Here is a 23747-nt window from a genome sequence, read left to right on the forward strand (position 1 = left end):
AATTTTATCCCTATAAAATTTTTTCTACACGTACCATATTGTTTGGCTCTTCTTCTCGACCTATATTCTCTTATTTTCCACACTCACACTTCCCTAGCTATTAAATGATGTGTTTCAAAAAAAGTTATCTCGTTATCGGTTAACGGAAATAATCGAACTAATGTAAACAACAGTACATCAAAGTCCAATAGCCCATAAAATCTATCAAATTATGCTACTATAATGTTATTTATGGGGATATATTTATGATTTGGTGTCATCTTTGGTTATTGAACTATAAAAAGACATAAAAGAGGGGATGTGTTTTTATTTTTTAATTCATATTATTTTTGTTGCAACCTCAGTCTTATCAAATTTCGGTAATAACTGAAACCGAAACTGTATTGCTCGATCCTGGCTAGGGTGGATAGGAAGCTCGTGGCTCGTTAGTTCACTCGACTCGTGACATTTTAGCTCGTTAGAGATAACGAGCCAGCTCGAGCTAGCTCGTGAGCTGCTCGCGAGCCTAACGAGCTAGACCAAAGATACGCGATTCGTCGGCTTTCATTGATTCCACCCCAGAAAGCATGTGTTCAAGTGTTCAATACTTTATAGGTTCACCATGTGATTTGTTGGTTCAAACTTTAATATTTAGATACAATTTCATATGATTTGCATGTTTGAACTAAAAATTTGCTTATATAATCTATTAAAAAATTGTTTAAATTAACTTTTCATGCATGGCTCGCGAGCCTAACGAGCCAGCTCGAGCTTTGTAACGAGCCGAGCCGAACTAGTTTTTTAGCTCGTTACAATAACGAGCCGAGTCGAGCCAGCTCGTATCTTAACGAGCCAGACCAAAATGAGCCGAGCTGACTCGTTATCTACCCCTATTCCTGGCTTTCCTGGACTAATTTTGATCTTTACTTTCTAATAACCGAATTTCCCATATAGTTAAACTAAGCGAATGCCCACCCCTAAGTGTCCACAGGTACGTCAGCACACCTACTTGTAAAGGGTTTTGGAAAAAAAAAGATAGTGAACGTTTTATGTGTCAATGAATTTTACAATGGAAATGCTACACACACTATACCGTTCCAACGGCATAGCCTTCCACGCGTCAGCGTTGTGCACATGCTGAGCCCTGTGGTAGGTTAACTTATTATTCGTTTGAATTGTCAGGACATTCCATCCATCTGTATATACAAGAAGCAAATGACATGGTTCCTATCGTTTAAAAAAGAAAAAAAAGACATAGTTCCTACCTATTCAAGGCCTGTAAATGGCCGGTGCAACTAATGCTAGTTGCTAATTCTCATCGGTGGAAATTTAGGTTATGTAATAATTACTAAGCTAATGGAGTGTTTTACGGGCATGTTTAATAAACTCTAATAATCAAATGCTCCAAGCCTCTTCAAAATTTTTTGCGAAAATGCTAGTGCACGTTGTACCGTTTTTAACCACATACAGGTAGCCTCATCGAGGGAGCTCACGTGATTGCTCCATAACGTCACGCGTGCGTCTCCCACAAGTCCTTTCATGAACCACCAAAGGCACGTATACAGGTGACAAACCGATTGTATTTGCATATATTATGATAGCTATGTATTTGAATTGCTAAAATCTTTATATTATAAATATCAGAAATGCTACAATACGGTGCATCGCGCGTGCTATTCGGACATAACAGTTTTTCAGTACTAGCAACCACTCAATTCATTACCTTATCATTTATATTTTAAAGTATCATCTTAGTACCTCCTTAATATTAGTCATTACCGATAGGTTATAAGCCGATACCACCCCACCTTAGTATGAGTTGGTATCAAGCTAAGTATCAACTGGTACCACACTGGTATCAGCTGGTACCGATACGATATCAGATCTGATACCGGTAAGGTATCATGTTTATATATACCTCGTAGAAATCGTAATTTGTTTTATATTAATGGCAAAGAAGACATTAAGAAGGGATTAGAACAAATAATCTAGAACCAAGTAACTTGAAACCTAGAAATTTTGAATCGTACATCTGAGAAGTGAATAGCATATTCCAGGAATACGTGCAAAGATATGATTTAGAGATTAGTCATTAGAACTGGAATAACTAAAACTAAATTAATTACAGAAGCGATCTAGGGGATAACTACACTCCTTGACTCCTGTGGTCCTACGCTCCTGGCCTGATGAGACTAATATATTTGGTTTAAAGATATGGCCTAGGAACGACCCTGAGTGTGGCCGTTCTCTTTCTCGACTAAACAAACAATTCACATGTACTCAAACGCTTTATTTGATGGCAGTGATAGTCTTTTATTTTGACAATAACGATGAGTTCGTCTTCGTGCTCCCAGCTGTGGCCTGAGGTGGCAAACTTGTATGCTGCGGTCTTCACTCTTCAGTCACAAATAATCCTTGGTCCAGACATATTTAATGATTATGCAGACTCCTATCCAGCAGAAGCAATTTATCACGTAGAATAATTTGCCTAGTTTGCTACTGTGACTTAGGCCGCGGCAGTCCATTCTCTTACTATCATATTCTCTTATTTTTCTTCTCATACGCACATTTTTCAAACCGCTAAACGATATATTTATTGTAAAATTTTCTATAAAAAGTTATTTAAAATCATATTAATCTATTTTATATTTTTTAATAACTAATAATAAATTAATTATGTACTAAACTATTATTATGTTTTCCGAGCTGGATAATTAACCCCTTCTTCCATTTCCCGTACGCGGCCTTAATGTATGACAGCTGAGTGAGGTCATGGACTCAAATCTTTTGTCGCTACCCTGCGAATATCTAAACCCCACGACTACGAAACCAGGTGTGGTGTTTAGATTGGAAAAATTTTTGAAAAAAAGTGTCACGTCAAATGTTTGACCGGATGTCAGAAGGAGTTTTTGGACACGAATGAAAAAACAAATTTCATAGCTAGCCAGGAAACCGTGAGACAAATCTTTTGAGCCTAATTAATCCATCATTAGCACATGGATTACTGTAGCATTTATGGGTAATCATGGACTAATTATGCTCAAAAGATTCGTCTCAAGATTTCTTTCGTAACTGTGTAATTAGTTTTTTAGTTCATCTATATTTAATAATTTATTTAAGTATCTAAAAATTTGATGTGATGTTTTTGGAAAAAAAATTTGGAAACTAAGGCCTCAGTTACGATCGATCTTATTCACTCATCATCACCTAAAATTTTCCTCCCAAGATTTCTGCTCGTCGTGACGATCCTGATTTCATCAAACCCTCTGCTTCGTGCATTTAGATCTTGCACGGATTTCCCTGCGTATATTTCTCCTGTTCCTAGTGCAAAAAAAAGGTGTTTTTAATTTTATCTGCTGGGCTTCAGATTAAACTGACCATTTTGGCATCTTGTCATTCTCTTCTTACTAGGCAGGGGATGTTGCCACATCAAATTATTGGGCCATGTCATCCATGTCCCTACTGGCAGATCAGGACAAGGGTGACAGCTTTGAACAAATGCTCCGGTGCAGACATGGCACAGGAAAATGTGAAAGTAACTTACAATGACAAAGATGTCTTTATGCAGAGAACAGATGTGAAACAGTGAAGGCAGCACATATCGGGCCTGATGGGAGCTTTTTTTTTTTCTCAGTTGCAGCTTTTTTCTAAAAGTTGATTCTGTCAGAAGCTACGCTAAATGGCTTACAGTTTCTGAGAATCTACAGTTACAAATTCTGAAAAATGAAGTAACAATCCAGAAGCTCGAGAAGCTGGGTTTAGGAGCTTTTCCAGATTCTCAGAAGCTGGCTACCAAGCAGCTGATTCTCAAAATCTAAAGCTCTCCTAAACAGACCCATCTAATGATGATTGATCACCATGACACAGGATTAATTTTGCCATACTCAAATGCTGACTAATCTGCAACCCATAATGTCCAGTCACTGTTAGATACTTGCTTAGATCGAGTACCTCAGTGCCTGCCTAATCCTATTTTTGCATTTGTGAGCTTTCTGATAATGAACATGGGTCTACTACTGTCCATGATTGGTGCATGCTTTTGGCATTGATTTGGTAGGGATAACGGATGCCACTGCCTCTGACAGGATAAGTTAGGATGACTGAAGCTTCATGGCTGTGGCAATTGGCAAGGTCGTTGCAAGCATGCAGCCATGTATGTAGATGCATTCTATGCAGAACTGCAGACCAGCCCAAGAATGTGACTGATGCCGGCATTGGCGCCACTTGCATTACAGTACTGCAGAGATCAAATAGCCGAGATAACATATGTTAATCTGCTCTTTCACGAACGAAAAGTAGTAGCAGAAACAGCGAGTGAGAAGTAGAAGATTAAGCAAAAACTTGGCTCTATGGACACGAGCCTATTTGAATGATGGATCATTTGCCAGGCAGACTGGCTGCCTGTGCTGGCTTGTCGCCCATCAGCTTGACGTGTCGTTGGAGAACTGAATTTACCCCAAAACTCGCACAGTCTGCAACTCCGTTATCCATGGTCGACAAAGATGGCATACGACTTGGAAGAAGTTTTTAATATACGGGTGTAAATACACCCGTTACTTGCATATCATCTAAATAGTTATTAAAAAATATAAAAAAATTGATAACATAGTTTGATATGAGTTATATCACTCCACCAATATACAAGTTTAAATTTAACTTCTACACGTTGTAGCAAAAATAACAAAAACAATTATGAATATGTGTATACTTAGTTTCAGTTTTGTTTTTTTTTGCTACAACTTGTAAAAGTTGAATTTAAACTTGCATGTTTATGAAGTGATATAACTCATATTAATCTATCTTGTCAAATTTTTTTATATTTTTTATGACTATTTAGATGGCATGCAAGCACACGGGTGTAGTGTGCTAAAACCTATTTCCCCATGTGACTTCTCTACTCTGAAGTCTGAACCGGACGTTGAGACAAGTCAGGCATTCTCATGGCAATTGGCATGCGTGTGTTCGATCGATTCTTCTAGGCTATCCACCCTACAATGCAATGTGCTTTATGTGGGCCCCACAAAACCTTTGTTTTTAATTTTCATAGCAACTTTCTCTTCCCTCTCCCTCTCTCCCCTCCCCCGAGCTCTTTCTCCTCTCCCGAGCTCTCTCCCCTCTCTTCCGGTCAGCGGAGCTCGACGACGGCCATGGTGGACGGCAAAGGACGGTGGCGCATCGGCGGTGGCCACGGACCGGGGCGGGCGACAGCGGCGGATCTGGGCGGACGACGGCCGCGGCAGCGACCTCGGTGGGCGATGGCGGCGGCCATGGACCGGGCGGCGACGGGCGACCACGGCGAGCGACAGTGACGGCCGCGGTGGTGACCTCGGCGGCTAACGGCGACGGATCCGGGCGTCGGGCGGGCAGCGGACGCTAGATCTACGCGGCGGCGTGTCGGAGACGCCGGATCCGAGCGATGGCGCGTCGCGGATCCGGACGGAGATTGCCGGCGACGGGTCGCGGACGGTGGCGGTGGCTGACGTCGGCGTCGACGGGGTGGGGTCGGCGTCAGCGGGGCAGGGTGGCGTCGGCGTCTCTCTCTTCCTTTTTTCCGGTTTCTCTGTCCTTTCTCTAACGAAGCCATCGTTCCCTCACGAAGGGACGTGCAGCCCGGTTGGAACACGGTCCACGCCGACCAAACGGACCAGCTGCTACATGGCGTGCTACGTGGAGCACTGTGCATGCCGTTATCTCTTTCAAGTTGTGAACGATCAGTAAGACCATTTATGGTGTTTTCCAGTTTAGTGCTCGTACTTTTATGATTTATATGTAAGCACTGTAAATGATCTTACATGCAGGTGTAAGATGCACAAGCGCTCTCACGCACAAACCATTTGAACCATATTCCTTCACGTTCTCCTTTTCTCCGATCCAACAGAAGGGTGCATGCATCTCCATGATGGATGGATCACTTGCATGCCTGCCTGTCTGTCTATTGCCGTTTGTCTCTTCTCTGCTTTTCCTTTTTCCAGCAATCCGTGAGTGTAAGAGAACGAAACAAAACCTAGACAGTAGACACTGCCAAGGGTTAGCTCACGTCCATTTCTTGGTCCCAGAAAGCTACTAGCTCTCATGAGAGGACACTGTACTGTGTACACGTGGTATTGTGGTCTCTGATACTGATAATCAAGAACAAGAGGTACTCCCTCTGTTCTACTGTCATCAAATATAAACACTTCTAGAAGTGACAGTACAATATCAGATTGAGCAAAAATTACTTCTAGGTCTGGTTGAATCCCATGAAAGAGTATGGCCGCTTTCGGCATGGAGGGGTAAGTTAATTTATTCTTGGCGTAATAGATTAGTATATAATTAATTAATTATTAAAAATATAAAATATATTAATATGATTTTTAAAACAACTTTCCTATAGAAATTTTTTTGTAAAAAATTACACCGTTTAGCAGTTTAGGAAGCGTGCGTGCGGAAAATAAGGGGATAAGTTAACTTAGAGAGGACAATAAACGTGGCCATATGTTGTGAAATTAAACAGGGGATGGTTAGAGTTAGAGGGTAATACTTCATAAACAATTATATTGATAGATTTTAAACGTTAGAGATGTTTATATTCTGAGACGAGTGAGTTAGTATATACTGACCACTACTGAGATGAGTTAGTTGGTCCAAACACGCATCAATCTAGCTATCAATCCTGCGTGGAACACATTGTCACGTTGTTGTTGACGAATGCGTTTGCTAGATATCCCGTAGCAGGCTCAATGATTTGTAGTGCGGCAGGATCACCGGATCTGGCTCGCAATCTCTCATGGCACACCTTTGTGGTCTCTGTTTGGAAACAAGTCCTTTTTACCCTGTCATGCAGAATTGATAAAGATGTACACAGGCCCTTTCTCATTAAATGGACAGAGTAATTAAAGACCCTGAAAACATGTGTCCTTGGTTGTTGAATATAATTCAAATATTTATAAAAAAATCTTGATTAATACTCCCTCCATTTATATGTATGACACCGTTAACTTTTAGGATTACGTTTGACCATTCGTCTTATTCAAAATTTATATCCAAATATACAAAATTATAATGCATACTTAAAGTTTCTATAATAATAAATCATATTATAACAAAATAATTAATAATTATATAATTTTTTTAATAAGACGAATGATTAAACGTGGATCTAAAAGTCAACTGCGTCATATAAAAAATATAAAAATATATGGTGGTAGTATTGACCACAGACCTACTAGGTCTTTTACATACAAGGAAAGTAATAACCTTGCCTAAAGTACGAATAACTTTCGGTTTCTACATTAACTAGCAATATACTTGTACTAACACTATGTTCCAATTTAATAATGTAAATAAGATTAATACATTCTTTTTAATGTCATCATATATAAACCAAACATTCAATTTTTTTTATCTAATAAGCATTTGTTAATTTGATTATTTAAACAAACTCGGATAAAATAGCAGCAAACCACTAGTTAACGGTGACTATTATAGCTTTGCATAATTAATTCTATGGTGGACCATATTATAATAATTTAAGTGTTTTTAAGTTAGAACAATAATCGCAGAACTTGTAAGGCTATGTTTATATGCTAATTTCAGAAATATTACAACAACAGCAACAACTTGATACACTAATTTTAGAATCACCAATACCAGGTTCACATATTGCAAGGATAATTTTAATTAATTAATTAATTTATTCACGTTACCTGATAACACCAAATTTAAATGAGGATGAAAGATTATTTTTTAAAATTATATGCTTAAGGGAAAATGTGTAGTTGATATATATTAATAAAATATAGTTGAATATTATGTGGATAATATGCTATAGATGATATGCTAGAATACAAATAAATATGAAACAGAAATCTTTAATTTTAAGATTATCATTTAAATAAACATATAGAAAACCAAATTTGAATAAGTGGCCCTCTTCTTATCCGGACCCGGCCTACTTGCCGGAGGTCTCACTTTAGCAGGATTATTCACGTACAAATAAAGGTCGCACGTATGCATCAACCAAAAAGAAAATTTAATTAAAAAGAATGCAAAGGGCCTACGCCTCGCCATCAGTGATTTATTGGTAGCCTGCATGCGTGCATACGTGGATTATTAGTGTGGGCATCAACTCTACAGACTACGGCTCTAAACGAAACTGAACCCTTCGTTCCAACGAAATCTGAGCACACATACATACTCCCTCTTTTCCTATATGTTTTTCGCTATTGAATTTTTAATATACGTTTGACCATTTGTCTTATTTAAAAAAACTACAAAATCTGTAAAGCTATATATATATATAAAAGTATACTTAACAATAAATAAAATAATATAAAAATAATTAATAATTATATAATTTTTTAATAAAACAAATGATCAAATGTGTATAAAAAGTTAACGACGTCAAACATTTAAGGGAGAGAGACAGAGGTAGTACTAGCTTGTGCTCTGTTTCTATGCAAATTAATATGAATAAATGTCTATTATGTGGCTGTCAAGTATCAACATGCATAGTATGCTCAGTGGTTGTACTGCTCAATTCTCTCTAGGTCGTACGCGTGTCATCGTATTTATTTTTTTAAAAAACATGGCCTCGAGCTCTACCAAATTATCTCGCATTGACAGCTTAATTAGGCCCCAGATTTCTTGATTCGGATCTAAAATACGTTTGCCGCTTGAACTAAAATGGTAGAGGCGTCCCTCGTTCCGACACGGCCAGACATGCACTTCCAGTTCGACCGGGAAGGAATCATTTTTTTCACACCTAGATACAATAACACTCATTATATACATGGGACCTAATTAGGTACTCCATAATCTACTTTAGTTTATAAGATTTCATGATCATTTTCATAAATATTCAGGTCAATGCACATACTATGTAGTTTGCTAGGTGAAAAAAAAAACAATCTAAAGAGCTGGCTTGCAAGTAGGAAGAAGCGAAACCTGAGACTGCATATAGAATATGGCTCGGCTCGGCTATAAGTATGTGCACATACACACACACACATCACTCACCATTCTCACTACACACCAAGCTCAAGCTGTACGTTGCTGTACACATGATGCAAACGAGTTCATCGTCTCCGCCGCAACCACCGCGGATGGAGACGGTGGAGGCAGCCATGGCGGATCACGAGGAGACGAAGAAGGGCAAGAGCAGGAAGAAAGGTGGCTTCAGAACGATGCCCTTCATCTTCGGTAAGGAAATCAAATCTATCGATCGACGACTTGATCGTTAATTTTAGCTATAATCGGCTTGGAATTCGTTCGAAAACAAAATTCATTTGAGGTTTTGAATCTTGATTTGTGTTTGACATGTCATGGCACGCGCGCACTTGGCAGCCAACGAGGTGGCGGAGAAGCTGGCCGTGCTGGGGTTCAGCACAAACATGCTCATGTATCTCACGAAGCAGCTGCACATGCCGCTCGCCAAGGCCGCCACCACCCTCACCAACTTCGGCGGCGTCTCCGCCATGACGCCGCTCATCGGCGCCTTCCTCGCCGACGCCTTCGTCGGCCGCTTCTGGACCATCGCCGCCGCCTCCCTCGTCTACCAACTGGTACGTATCAGCACCGTGCATCATGCGCGCCGGGCGGGGGGCCGAGCTAGCTGACCGGAGCTAGCTGGCGACGTGTTCTTGTTTGGCAGGGCATGCTCCTGCTGACGGTGTCGGCGGCGCTGCCGGTGTTCCGGCCGCCGCCGTGCAGCGGCGCCGTCGGGGCGAGCGGTGGGGCCGGGGCCGCCGGCGCGGGCGCGTGCGAGGAGGCGGCGCCGTGGCAGCTCGCGGTGCTGTACGTGGCGCTGCTGCTGAACGCGCTCGCCGCCGGCGGGTACCGGCCGTGCATCGTGGCGTTCGGCGCGGACCAGTTCGACGAGTCGGAGGCGGCGGAGCGGGCGCGCACCTGGGGCTTCTTCAACTGGTACTACTTCTGCAACGGCGCGTCGCAGCTGGTCGCCGTCACGGCGGTGGTGTACGTGCAGGACAACGTCGGCTGGGGGTTGGGGCTCGGCGTGCCGACCTTCTGCATGGCCGTCTCCGTCGTCGCGTTCGTCGCCGGGTACCCGCTGTACCGGAGGCTGGAGCCGGCGGGGAGCCCGTTCACGCGGCTGGCGCAGGTGGTCGTCGCCGCCGTCAGGAAGCGGCGCGTGCCGAGGGCCGCCGTCGAGGCCGGGACGCTCTACGAGAACGACGACATGGACGCGCCCATCTCGCTCTACGGCAAGCTCGTCCACACCGAACAGCTCAGGTATCAGGTTTCGATTTCAGCTAAATTCAGACCGAATTTGTTCTTTTTCTGTCTTGCCGATCCCTGACACCACCAAACTCTTTTTGTGGTATATATATATCCATATTGAATGAAATTTATTTATTACTTTTTGGTGAAATTTAATGGGCTCGTGCCTCATTTTGGAAAATTTTTGTTTTTTCTCTAAAGAACAGGAAAATGCAAAAGTGAATTACTGAAGGAAAAAACAACTATAGTTTGTACACGTGATCGGTTATTATTACCTAGACACTGGTTTCTGTTTCCTATTATAAATTATTTTTCACTACCGGATCAAAGCACTCAAAAGACTCGCACATTTACCTTTTTTAAGAGTGAAGCAATTAATCAAAAAAAATGTAATATAAAGAAGCATGATGACACATTAATATAAACCCATAAAAATACAGGACAAAATTTTATTTAATAAAGTTATTGTAAAAGTAGAAGTTTTGTATTATACCATGGGTGGTCGACTGGTTAGAAATTTTTCAGTAACATTATCAAGTTTTAAGTGACATTGTTCTTCCTGAAAAAGAACCATGCATAGCCCCTAAGGAAAATCAAAACCATTGACAAGCAACATCAAGCAACCCTTAAAACATTCTTGGAGCATAAGTATTTTTTTCCTCCAAATTTTCACTTCATTTGTCTCAAAATAACTTCACATTTAACCGTTACAGTACAAATTATTATGAACTGAAAAAAAAACAAAAGAGTCCTTAAGTAGTTAAGTAGTTAAGGTGTATTGCAAGAATAAAATTGATCTATTCATGAACCGGGGACATATGAAAAGAAATAAGCTTATTGTGCAACAATACTAAAGATGAATTTATTTTCCAAAGGAGTGAGTGTATTCCAAACGAGGCGGGGCTAGCGAATAAACAAGTTTAACAGAACAGTAGATTAGTACCAATTCGATCGGCCAGCCAAGCCGGGGGTCGAAGCCAAAAATCATTCAAGAACAAGAAGACAGAGCAGATTAGGAGGAGATGTCGGCCAATGGCGCCGAAACTTAGCACACAGTTTTCCCATGCTGCACTGTTGCAGCACAGCACTGAAAGTCTGAAACGGTAGCTCTGCTGGATGATCTCTTGTGGACTTGTGGTCTCTGGCTTTTCATAGTTTGACCAAACCAAAGAAAAATATGAGAATTTTTTGTGTCCATGATTGATTACTGAAGTTAAGGACGTGTGCCACCCAATAGGACCCGTCGGTTGGATGAATGTGTAAAGTACGTTAAATGGCGTATTAGTGAAAAAACTAATTTATGTTCAGTACTTTTATATTTATGTTTTTAGCGATTTAAACATTAATGCTAGAAAAGATACTATGATAAGAAATTTAAAAAAAATCTAAATTAAGTTTTAAAATTTAAATTTTAAGAAAATCATATAATTTTAACGCCAAAAGACAGGGGGGGCCTTATGAATAACACGTGATTGCATCTTCAATCATTTGCGAGTCGAAAGATATGTTCAGAAAGCTCTGGCCACTACAGAAAAATAATTTATAAATAAAATTTTTATATGTATATTCTTAGTAATCTAAAGTCAATACTGGAAAAATAAACTTCAGTAAAAAACCCCATAATCAACTCTGAATTTAAGATTAAAAGTTTATATTATGGCTTATAAGTATAAGCAGAAGCGAAAAGATAGAGTGTAAATTGAAAAAGAGAAAGCCGTGCTTCAAGAGTTTTCATCAATAGTCGTAAACCTCAATTATTTTTATAATCATAAGCAAAACAGCTTATTAACATTAAAAATAAATTTATGGGTAAAACTTTTATACATATCTTCTTAGCTATAGCTATTTAAAAAGAAATGCTAGAAAATAAACTACAATAAAAATCCAAAACTGAACTTTAGATTAAAATTTAAAAATTTAAATTTTGATTTATAAGTATAAATGGGGGCTAAGAACAACAGAGTACAAAATGGAAAGAACAGGAACAAGAAAATCGATGATCACTGGCTACTCTGTGATATATAGCATGGTTTGAGCTCTGTTCAAGCTCAAAACGAGTATGTGCTTTGCTTCAGAAAACTAGCAACTTTTGAACCGAGGCCCTTCTTAGATACAAATTATTGGTCTTCTTTCTGAATTTTCAAATTATTTGAGTTTAGAGGGTTACTGTGTTCTCTGAATCCTACCGTGCTAAGTGGATCCAGTGTTGGTGCTAGAAAGGTTTAAGCCCCTATATGCTAGATCCCTTAGAAGATAAAGAGAACGAGAGGAAAGAAAAAAGAAGAAAAAAATGAAGAGTAGGGGGTGAAAGAGGAAGAAGGCAATTAACCCCCTCTCTCACTCAGTTAGATCCGTCTCTGGTTTAAAACCATTTTATGCCCCTGGTGTTTTCCTTTAGAAATATGCATTGCAATTTGCAAGCTCTGGTTATTCTATTAGATGAGTGTGTTATGCAAAAATTCCAACTTTGATCCAATACTCAAAAAATGCAGCTTAAATAAATTGGTCTTGTTTTGGTCATTTTGATTTTTCTCACTGTTTATTGTTACTCTCTCCGTTTTAGGTTATAAGTTGTTTTGACTTTGGTCAAAGCCAAACTGCTTAACCCTCCGTTTTAGGTTATAAGTCTTTGATTTGGTTAAAGTCAAACTGCTTTTAGCTTAACTAAGTTTATATAAAAAGTAGTAACATTTATGACCCAAGATATACATATTATAAAAATATATTCAATTATATATTTAATGAAACTAATTTGGTGTTGTATATATTACTGTATTTGTATATAAATTTGGTTAAATTGGGAGTAGTTACATGTAACCTTAGACGGAAGAGTATTTTGCACTGACCGTATGTGCGGTTTCTTGGCTCCGGCCGTGCAGCTTTTTCGACCGAGCGGCCATCGTCATCGACGGCGACCTGAAGACGGACGCCAGCGACGGCAAGCCGCCGTCGCCCCCCGTCCCCGACGCGTGGCGGCTGAGCACGGTGCACCGCGTGGAGGAGCTCAAGTCGGTGCTCCGGATGGGCCCGATCTGGGCGGCGGGCATCCTGGTGATCACGGCGGCGTCGCAGCAGCACACCTTCGCCCTGCAGCAGGCGAGCACCATGGACCGCCGCCTCGCGCCGGGGCTGTCGTCCTTCCAGATCCCGGCGGGCTCCATGACCGTCTTCCACATGCTCGCCATGCTGGCCACCCTCCTCGCCTACGACCGCGTGCTCGTCCCGCTGGCCCGCCGCGCCACGGGGCTGGACCGCGGCATCTCCTACCTCCACCGCATGGGCGTCGGGTTCGCCGTCACCGTGGCGGCCACCCTCGTCGCGGGCTTCGTGGAGCGCCGCCGGAGGGCCGCCGCCGCCGCCGCGGGCACCACCGACGCCGGCACGGCGCCGCTGTCGGCCTACTGGCTGGTGCCGCAGTACGCGCTCCACGGCGTGGCGGAGGCGTTCAACTCCGTGGGCCACCTCGAGTTCATGTACGACCAGTCGCCGGAGAGCATGCGCAGCATGGCGACGGCGCTCTTCTGGCTGTCCATCTCGCTGGGGAGCTACGTCAGCACCATGCTCATCACCGCCGTCCACCGGTGGAGCGCCGGCGCCGACGGGTCCAACTGGATCCCCGACAACATCAACCACGGGAGGCTCGAGTACCTCTACTGGATCGTCACGCTGCTCCAGCTGCTCAACCTGGTGTACTACGTCATATGTGCCAAGTGCTACACGTTCAAGCCCTTGCAGCTCCACGAGGACGACGACGACGATCACCGCAAGCCCCAAGTTGAGCTGCAAGAAAAGTTGAGCTGCAAGAAAAGGCTGCACCATTGAGTCATTGAGCTAGTGAAGAAGAGCATGGATGTAATCTGAGACGAAGGTCTAGCTAGAACAAAGTTAGGTAGATTTATCAACCTTGAGGTATATATCACTCAGCATATGTATGTACTGTTGGTTGATTTATCGGTTAGCCGATATTTAGGAAAGGATATAACCACCGTAATCCTATCCGTAATCTATCTCTAACTCTAAAATTCGTAACCCTCATGGGCCGTAACTGCGATCGGTGGTTACGGGTTAGAATCGGATTAGGAAAAGTCCCCGAGGCCCACCAGTGCTATATAAAAGAAGAGGAGCCCACGGGGACGCTCGTGTCGCTTATTCTCTCAACCAGAAATTTGAAATCAACCTCTCCCGATCAGAGACACGCTGGAAGGGTTTCGTGCGGCGATTCCAGGACAGTGCCGTTGGAGACCTGAAGGTCGGAGATTCAAAACAGATCACCGGCGATCTAATCTCGCCGGAGACGAAGGAAAGAAGACGGAATTGAAGAAAAGAAAAGAAGGGAATCAAATGGCTTCATCTGCAGGTTTATTTAGTTTTCCGCATTTTAATTAATCGGTGATCATGTATTGATTAGGGTTTAAATTCGTAATCTATTATTTATGATTGAATTGAATTTATTTAACATTGTGGTATCAGAGCTTTCCTACTCGTACTTGGTCCCATATAATCAATTTTCGGCCTAATTGATTGTTCCAATCGGATTAGGGTTTGAATTTATGACACTGGTTGTTTAACATACAGTGTAATTGATTTGAATTCCAATCCGAGAAATCAACTAAACCCTAGATAAAAACCCCAAAATTCATTCACTAAAATCAATTCGATTCGATTGAATGTATTGAATCGAAGAATTTACCGGAGTGGAAGTAGTAATCGTCGTCGCCGTCGTGTGGACCTTGGTCACTGCACGGTGCTGTCGCCGTTGCAGCTGCTGCCTCCGCTTCGGGGAAATAGACCGCCGCCGCCGTGCAGGCTTCTGCCCATGCGCGCGTGCTGCCGCCTCCACTCTCCTCCTCCGGCCGTGCCGGACCTCCGCGCCGACGGGAAATGGCTGGCTTGGGCGCCGCTGCCTTCGGGCGCGTTCGCCCCCCCCAGCCGGCGGGCGACGGGCCGCGTTTTTTGGCGCACGCCCTCCCCGCCGGACCGCCACGCCACCGCCATCCAGCGGAGCGCCCGCCGCCGGAGAAGAGGAGAAGAGTGGGAGGAGTCGAAAAGGGGCTAGGGTTAGGGTTTCGGTCGCCGAGGTCTTTTGATCTCGTCGCACCAAATCCTGGCCGTCGGATCAGATCAGACGGCCACAGGCCGAGCGCCCTTATTTCCTGGGCCGCCGCTGCTATTTGGGCCGTCGGCGCTCATGGGCCGACTCGGCCGCGTGGGCCAGTGCCCCCTACGCGCACGCGCTGCCTAACGGGCCGACCTCTTGTAGGCCGGCCCGGTAATTGGATGGGCCAAAAATTTAATTTAATTTTGTTGAAATTATTTTTAATTTCAGAAATCAATTTATACCTTGTTTGGGCTGTTTAAAATTGCTAAAAAAATTCATAAAATATATTTTATTGCTCAGAAAACTATTTCTAGTCAAATGGAACCAACGGGAAGTTTGCTAGAAAGAATTTATGATGTGAAGTTATTTATTGACCAACGTTATTTATGATTTCACGTCAATTTAAATTTGATTATTTCTTCCTTGATTATTTCTGCCCAACGGTGATATAATTAAGGATTTATTTTATTATTTTCTAAGTCTTTTCTGCCCAACGGTGATTAGATTTGGAGAAGTATTATACACATATTATTTTATTTTGATCAAATGTTTTATATTATAAATTGTTATCTGCAGCTTTGTCACAGCTTAAAAGAATTGAGCCACTTGATGGGGCTAATTATGCTGAATGGAAAAACAACATGCTCCTGAATTTGGGGCTGTTGGAAAATGATCTCGCACTTAGAGAGGATCCACCTATGGAACCAAAATTAGCTGACTTCATGGATGAGAATGATGAGGAATACATCATCTCAAGTGGGCTTACGATGAAAAGTGGCCCGCTTGGGAGAAATCAAACAGAGTGTCCCTAATGTACATCAAGAGCAACATCTCTCCTTCCATTATAGGGGAATTGCTGACTCTGACAATGTTAAGACGTACCTAGCAAACATTGAATCGAACTACAAGGCGTGTACCAAAACCTATGCCAGTACTCTTATCATGAAAATGGGCTCTTCTGTCTATGATGGAAAGAAAGGCATCCGACAACACATCATGGAAATGTCACACATGGCTCATCAACTAAAAACGATGGACATGGAAATTTCGGAAGCCTATCTTGTCCATTTCATCCTGAACTCACTAAACTCTGATTATGATCCGTTCAAAAATTCACTACAATACTCAAAGAGAAAAGTGGACCATTTCAGAGCTTATCTCCCACGCAGTGGAAGAGGAAGAGCGTCAAAAGGCCAAAAGGCAGAAACACATTGACCAGCTCAACCTCGTCAACTCTAAGGGCAAGAGAAAGTTCCATCAAGGAGAAGCCTCTGGATCAAAGAAAAAGGGCAAGCCTCCTCGCCATCCGAAACAAGGAGGGAGTAAGGCTGCTCAATCAACTGCTCAACCTTCAGCTGGGCCAAAATTCAAGAATCCTCACTGCACTTTCTGTGATAGTGATGGACATTGGCACAAGGACTGCCCCCGCTTCAAGGAGTGGTTGGCCCATAAAGGTATAAATGAAATTAATGAAATTTCCAATGTTAATGAATCCCTATATGTTGAGTTTTCCCGGAATTTTTGGTGGGTTGACTCAGGTGCCACTGTGCACGTCACTAATTCATTACAGGGATTGAATGGCGTCCAGATGCTAAGAAAGGGGGAGCACATCCTAAGAGTAGTTGATTGTCACGCCCAGAAATTCCTCACACGAATTTCTGAACTTAATTGTGTATTAAATCTCTGTCCAGGACCAGCCAGGGTACACAAAAAGACAATGTTGATTACATAACCATCGTTCTTAGAAACAACTGAAAATTACACTTATTCTAGCGGAAATACAGCGGAAAGAAAAACAAGGGGTAGACTAGCTCCAGCGGGTACGGCTCCAGTCCACAGGCAACACTTTGACGGCGGAACAGCTCACTCCTAAGAGGTACCTCCATCGGACTCGACTTCTAGCTCTGGGGTGGGAAAGTTAAGCAAGGCTGAGTACAAACCACCGTACTCAACAAGTAACACGGACAAGGGGAAAAAGTGAATGATGCATAAGGGTTAACAAGGACAGGCTAGGGTTAGTTGCAGTAAAGCGGCAGTTTAAACAAATAACAGAAATTAAAAGAACAAAGGTAATTAAGTACAGTAAAACATAAATAAATAAGCAGTTGTAAAATACCACAACGCTGTCCAACGTTACAGCACGTTGCAACAGGCCCAACCACTACTCAACGTTACACCACGTTGCAGTAGTCCCAAGTGAGAACCAATTACTCAAGTTATTAAAGGTTCACTAATCACAGTGAAGCTGGGAGCTCGCCCGTAACCGTGGGCACGACTATTCGAATAGTTTATACTCTGATCAGAGGTGTACTACTGTACCCACAAGACACGACTCCACTACACTTCAACGTGCGCCGACATACCACCACGGCATACCGGAAAGGAGACCGTGATAGGACCCGTTACACAACCCTCCCTATTTAATCGTATCACACTTCAGGTTTCACCCCCTCCTTTACACCAAGTCGGGCAGTCCCCTCTTGTGCCTTGGTAGATCTGGAAGCAGGAGAAGCTTTCGTTACACCATGATTGCCCGTCCATACTCCATCACGCCTACCCTTGCCTGGGTACGTCAAATAGTTCGAAGTCATGCTCCAAATCCCACCTTACCCATTTCGGCATGTGGTTAGCACTTATTTACTTCCAGGGTTTCCCGTGAACCGGTCCTTAGTTGCCATGGGTGCGACTCTCAAAACCATGCACCCACAGCCCACCATTATCAATATTTTAGTTGACATTAACCCGAACCGGGTAGTGAATCATTATCTCAGCTATTCAGAACTAAGCATAATTAAATGTGATCCCATGAGCTATTTGTTCTAAGTATGGCTAAGCATTAACCTAGGCCTATCTCTAGTCAAGTTACCCCTGGTCCAGCAATGAGATAAGTTGGCTAAACAACGGCATAATAATAAGGTTTACCCGAAAATAACATAAAGTAAATACTTTAATTAAAACAATGCATATTTGAAATAATAAAGCGGGGAATTTGCAATAATGGGTTCAATATGATCAAGGATGAGTGTCACTTGCCTTGCTCTGACCCTTGGGGAACTTCGGCGACGATCTCGAAGTAAATCGGCTCTTCGGCGTGGTCCGAATCTAAGCGACAAAGCACAAAAATAAATAAAACGGGCACAAATTCTACTAAAACAGCAAAAGAAACTATTTTTAATGGATTCTTGACAATTTTATGAATTTAATGAAACTTGAATGGACCTAAACGGAGACTAGATGAATTACTTATGAATTTTAGAAGTTTTCTGGGTTTTTAGCTAAACAGAAAAGTCCTAAATCAATTATTGCGCAATTAATGGGGCTGCTGACGTCAACGAGGAGAGAGGAAGCTGACGGCTGACAGGTGGGGACCACCTGTCGGTGAGAGAGAGGGGAAGAATGAGACTGACACGCGGGTCCCACGGGAGGAAAGAGAGGAGGCGGGCGCGGGGTACGGCTGACGGGTGGGACCCACTCGTCAGCGAGAGGGGAACAAAGAGGAGGGGACAGAGCGTGCGGTCGGACGGACGGCGGCGACCGGCGGGCGACGCGGCAGCGGCGGCGCACAGCGACGGCGGGACGACGGCGACGGCGCGACGGCGACGACCGGTGAGCGACGACGGCGACGACGGCGGAGGCGGCGAGAGCACGGGCGCAACCGGCAAAACAGCGGCGACGGCTGGCACGGCGACGGCCGACGACGCGGCACGTGCGGCGCAAGCGACGGCGGCCAAACGTCGGCGACGCGGAGGCGACGACGACCACGGCGGCCGGCGGGAGCGGCGAGCTTCGGTCTCGTCCGGCGACGGCGCGTGACTCGGCGGCGGTCGGCCGGAAAGGGGAGAAAGAGGGGAGAAGGGTACGGGTGCTCACCGGCGGTGGCGAGGGCGCGGGCGGGTCGGCGAGACCGAGGCGGAGGTGGCGACGCGGGCGGGAGCGGGAGATCGGCGGTGGCGGTGGTGAGGCGACCGGGCGCGACGGCGACGACGCGACGGAGGAAAGCGCGGCGCGGCGGACGCTCACCGACGACGACGAGGACGGCGACTGGTCGGCGACAGCGGCGCGGAGGCGATGACGTGGCTGGACAGCGACGAAGGCGTTCGACGGCGAAGTTGCGCGGCGGCGGCGAGAGGCAGCAGCGCGGCGGCGACACGAGCGACGGCGGAAAGTGGGCGACGGCGCGGCGGCAGTGGGGATTTATAGGGTGGCGGCACCGGCTAGGGCGGGGCGGAGGTTGGAGACCGAGTCGAGCACGACGCGGTCTCGACGGCGGTCGCGGTTGCGGCGACGGCGCGGAGTCCGGCTCGGACACGGCGCAGCGCGGCGCGGGTGCGCGAGCTGGCGGAGAGGCGGCGAAACGATCACTGACAGGTGTGCCCCACCAGTCAGTGGCGCGAGAGAGAGGAGGGAGGCGGCGCAGACTCGCGGCGCGGGAGCTGGGCCGAACGGCGGCCCAGGCGGAGGCGCGCGCGGGCGGAGGGAAGCGGCCGGCGCGGCTGGGCCGGCCGAGCGGGAAGATGGGCCGGCTCGGCTGGGCCGGCCCGGGAAGGAAGAAAAAGGAAAAGAAAAGAGAAAAAGAAAAAGAAAAAGGAGGGAGGAAAATTGGACTTCGGCCCAATTTGAGAAGGAAGGGAAAAAGAAAGGAAAAAGGAGGGAAAAAGGAAAACCCCACTTTTGCCGAGTTTTAAATTAATTTGTTTGGCCAAATTTTATACTTCTGCAATTTGAATTTAAATCCAGTTAGTCGATTTGCGAGCCTCGATTTAAATGAATTAGGTTCTTTTAGAGGGATTCTTCCTGAGTTAATTAAGCCAATTGTTATTTACGGATTTCCTTTTTACGATTTAGGCTTAGGACGAAACCCCCGAGCGTGACATTGATGGAGCGGAGATTGAAGTGGAGGCTGTTGGAGACCTCGCACTCAAGCTTCCCAGTGGCTACAATTTAATACTTAATAGTGTCTTAGTTGCTCCTTCCGTTAAAAGAAATCTTATTTCAGTTAGAGTCCTAGCAGAGTCAGTATATGACTGCTATTTTTCCAAGAGAACTTGTTACATTAAGCATCTAAATAAAGTAATTGGTCTTGCCTTCGTGCGAGACAAACTCTACTTGCTCTCTTTGGATCATACTGTGATGAATGTCATAAATGCCTGCAATGATAAAAATGAGACTTCATCGAAATTGTGGCACTGTCGCTTAGGCCACATTTTTAGGGGGAGAATCGAACGTCTCATTAAAGAAGAATTATTACTCCCCTTAGATTTTTCTGACGCTGATCATTGCATAGATTGCGTTAAAGGAAAATTTGCTAAATCAATTAAGAAAGGAGCCACTAGGAGCACGAGTCCACTAGAAATAATTCACACTAATATTTGTGGACCGTTCCCAGTGACATCTGTAGATGGTTTTGATTCATTCATTACATTTACGGATGATTACTCCCGTTATGGATATATTTACCCCATAAGCGATCGTTCTGAATCTCTCGAAAAATTCAAAATATTCAAAGCAGAAGTTGAAAACCAGCACAACGTGAAAATTAAAATAGTGAGATTAGACCGTGGTGGTGAATACTATGGGAAACATGCTCCATTTGGGCAAAGTCCTGGTCCATTTGCTCAATATCTTCAGATTCGTGGGATTATTGCGCAATATTCCATGCCTGGGGAGCCTCAACAAAATGGAGTGGCAGAAAGACGCAATCGCACACTCATGGAGATGGTGCGGAGCATGCTTAGTCACTCTAACTTATCAAATAAATTATGGATTGAGGCATTAAAAACGGCTGCACACATACTAAACAGAGTTCCAAGCAAGTCCGTGCCGAAAACTCCGTATGAACTGTGGACCGGAAGAAAACCGACATTAAATTATTTGAAAGTGTGGGGCTGCCGTGCAGAAGCAAAATTATTCAACCCCCAATTAAAGAAACTAGACCCCTAGACTGTGAGCTGTCATTTTATCGGTTACCCATCACATTCTAAGGGATATCGATTTTACTGCCCAGACCGTGTCACTAAATTTGTAGTAACCAGACACGCTATCTTCTTGGAAAACTATGAAATGGGGAGCTCACAGGAAAGGGAAATTAATCTTGAGGAAATTCGGGTGAGTGTTTCTTCTCCTCCGGAAATCCAAGAGAATAATGTCCCTATTTTTCATAATGTACCACAAACTGTAGTTCCCACAGTTGGCGCTACAGCTACTGCTGAGGAAAATATTGAAACCCATGAAAATAATGAGCCTCAACAGAGTCCTGTGACACACAACGAAGAAGAAATTCCGCAACCTGATCCTGAACCGTCTGTGGTCAATAATGAAAATCAAGAATCAAGACGATCACAACGGAACAGGAGATCTGCCATCCCTGACTATTATGAAATTTACATGGGTGAAGATATTGGGAAGGTAGACGACCCCACCTCATTTAAAGAAGCCATAAGCAGTAAAAATTCATCCAAGTGGGTTCAAGCCATGGAAGATGAACTCAAATCAATGAGCCAAAATAAAGTGTGGGATCTAGTAGAAATTCCTAAGGGAGTAAAAACAGTAGGCTGCAAATGGGTCTACAAAACTAAATTGGACTCCAAAGGAAATATCAAACAATTCAAAGCAAGGCTTGTGGCGAAGGGTTTTTCGCAGAGAGAAGGAATTGATTACAATGAAACGTTCTCTCCTTTCTCTAAGAAAGACTCATTCAGAATTGTCATGGCGCTAGTGGCACATTATGATTTAGAACTCCATCAAATGGATGTGAAAACAACATTTCTAAATGGCGACTTAAATGAAAATGTTTACATGGCTCAACCGGAAGGTTTTGTTGTGGAAGGAAAGAGCCATATGGGATGCAAACTTAAGAAATCCATCTATGGACTTAAACAGGCGTCAAGGCAATGGAACCTTAAGTTCGATGAAATTATCAAGAAATTCAGATTTAAGGAAAATAAGGTGGACAACTGCATTTATACCAAAATTAAAGGTGGGAAATTCATTATACTAGTACTCTATGTAGATGACATTTTATTAGCAAGCAGTGACAAGAATCTGCTGCGAGAAACCAAGGAATTTTTGTCATCGAAATTTGATATGAAAGATCTCGATGATGCATCATACATTTTGGGTATCGAGATTCACCGAGATAGGTCCAAAGGGGTGCTAGGATTATCTCAAAAATCATATATTTCCAGAATATTGGAAAGATATAATATGAGCAAATGCTCGACATCACCTGCTCCAATTATGAAAGGGGACAAGTTTGGTTCATTCCAAAGTCCGAGAAATGAATTGTAAGAAAAAGAAATGACTAAGGTACCATATGCTTCAGCTGTCGGAAGCTTAATGTATGCTCAAGTTTGTACGCGACCAGACTTGGCGTTTGTAACCGGGATGCTTCGTAGATATCTGTCTAAACCAGGTATGGACCACTGGAAGGCAGTAAAGAAAGTATTGCGTTATTTGTAAGGAACTAAACATTACATGCTCACATACAGAAAATCTGATAAGCTTGAAGTTATAGGCTATTCGGATGCTGACTTCGCAGAGTGTTTAGATACCAAGAAATCTATTTCTGGGTATATATTCACTCTTGCGGGGGGAGCTATTTCATGGAAAAGTACTAAACAAACACTGATTGCATCGTCGACAATGCAGGCAGAATTTGTGGCGTGTTATCACGTAACGGGGCAGGCTGTATGGCTTAAAAATTTTATCCCGGGATTACAAGTGGTTGACAGCATTGAAAGAACACTGACAATATACTGCGACAATGAGGCCGTAGTTTTCTATACGAGTAACAACAAGTCAAATGAAGCTGCCAAACACATTGACATTAAATAACATGTTGTGAAAGATAGAGTACATGATCAAACAATCAAAATTGAATACATAAACACTAAATCAATGCTTGCGGATCCGTTAACTAAAGGCTTACCTCCCAACTTGTTCAAAGAACATGTGGCCAACATGGGATTGTGTAATGATCTTGAATAAAGATCCTGGAAACCGGGGCAATTAAGTTCGATCAACACCCGCTTAATTAATCAAGGGTTTATTTGTATGATATTGTGAACTATAAGTCTTGTCGTCTCAATGATGCGAAATGTTGTTGTGACACATTGCTTTAGGGAGCTGTATTATATGATGGACTCGTAATTAACCTCTAAATCAAGGGGAGAATGTTGGTTGATTTATCGGTTAGCCGATATTTAGGAAAGGATATAACCACCGTAATCCTATCCGTAATCTATCTCTAACTCTAAAATTCGTAACCCTCATGGGCCGTAACTGCGATCGGTGGTTACGGGTCAGAATCGGATTAGGAAAAGCCCCCAAGGCCCACCAGTGCTGTATAAAAGAAGAGGAGCCCATAGGGACGCTCGTGTCGCTTATTCTCTCAACCAGAAATTCGAAATCAACCTCTCCTGATCAGAGACGCGCTGGAAGGGTTTCATGCGGC

At 43.6% G+C, this 23747-nt stretch overlaps 1 protein-coding gene across 1 annotated transcript; it reads left to right on the forward strand.

Annotated features, from left to right (window-relative positions):
• Window positions 1–8985: 8985 nt before the first annotated feature.
• LOC102700251 (protein NRT1/ PTR FAMILY 3.1-like) lies at window positions 8986–14196 on the forward strand. The gene is made up of 4 exons (XM_040525072.1): window positions 8986–9159; window positions 9304–9521; window positions 9611–10209; window positions 13077–14196. Exons 1-4 carry the CDS (start codon window positions 9021–9023, stop codon window positions 14017–14019), a joined length of 1899 nt encoding a protein of 632 aa, XP_040381006.1. The 5' UTR covers window positions 8986–9020; the 3' UTR covers window positions 14020–14196.
• Window positions 14197–23747: the final 9551 nt, after the last annotated feature.

Source organism: Oryza brachyantha, chromosome 6 (assembly GCF_000231095.2).
Source record: "Oryza brachyantha chromosome 6, ObraRS2, whole genome shotgun sequence".
NCBI lineage: Eukaryota > Viridiplantae > Streptophyta > Magnoliopsida > Poales > Poaceae > Oryza > Oryza brachyantha.

Excerpts from the sequence above, each read along its gene's own strand:
- LOC102700251 (XM_040525072.1), top strand. The coding sequence starts at position 9,021 with ATGATGCAAACGAGTTCATCGTCTCCGCCGCAACCACCGCGGATGGAG. Across the intron at positions 9,522-9,610 it reads CCTCCCTCGTCTACCAACTG|GGCATGCTCCTGCTGACGGT; the intron begins GTACGTATCAGC and ends CTTGTTTGGCAG. Across the intron at positions 10,210-13,076 it reads GTCCACACCGAACAGCTCAG|CTTTTTCGACCGAGCGGCCA; the intron begins GTATCAGGTTTC and ends CCGGCCGTGCAG.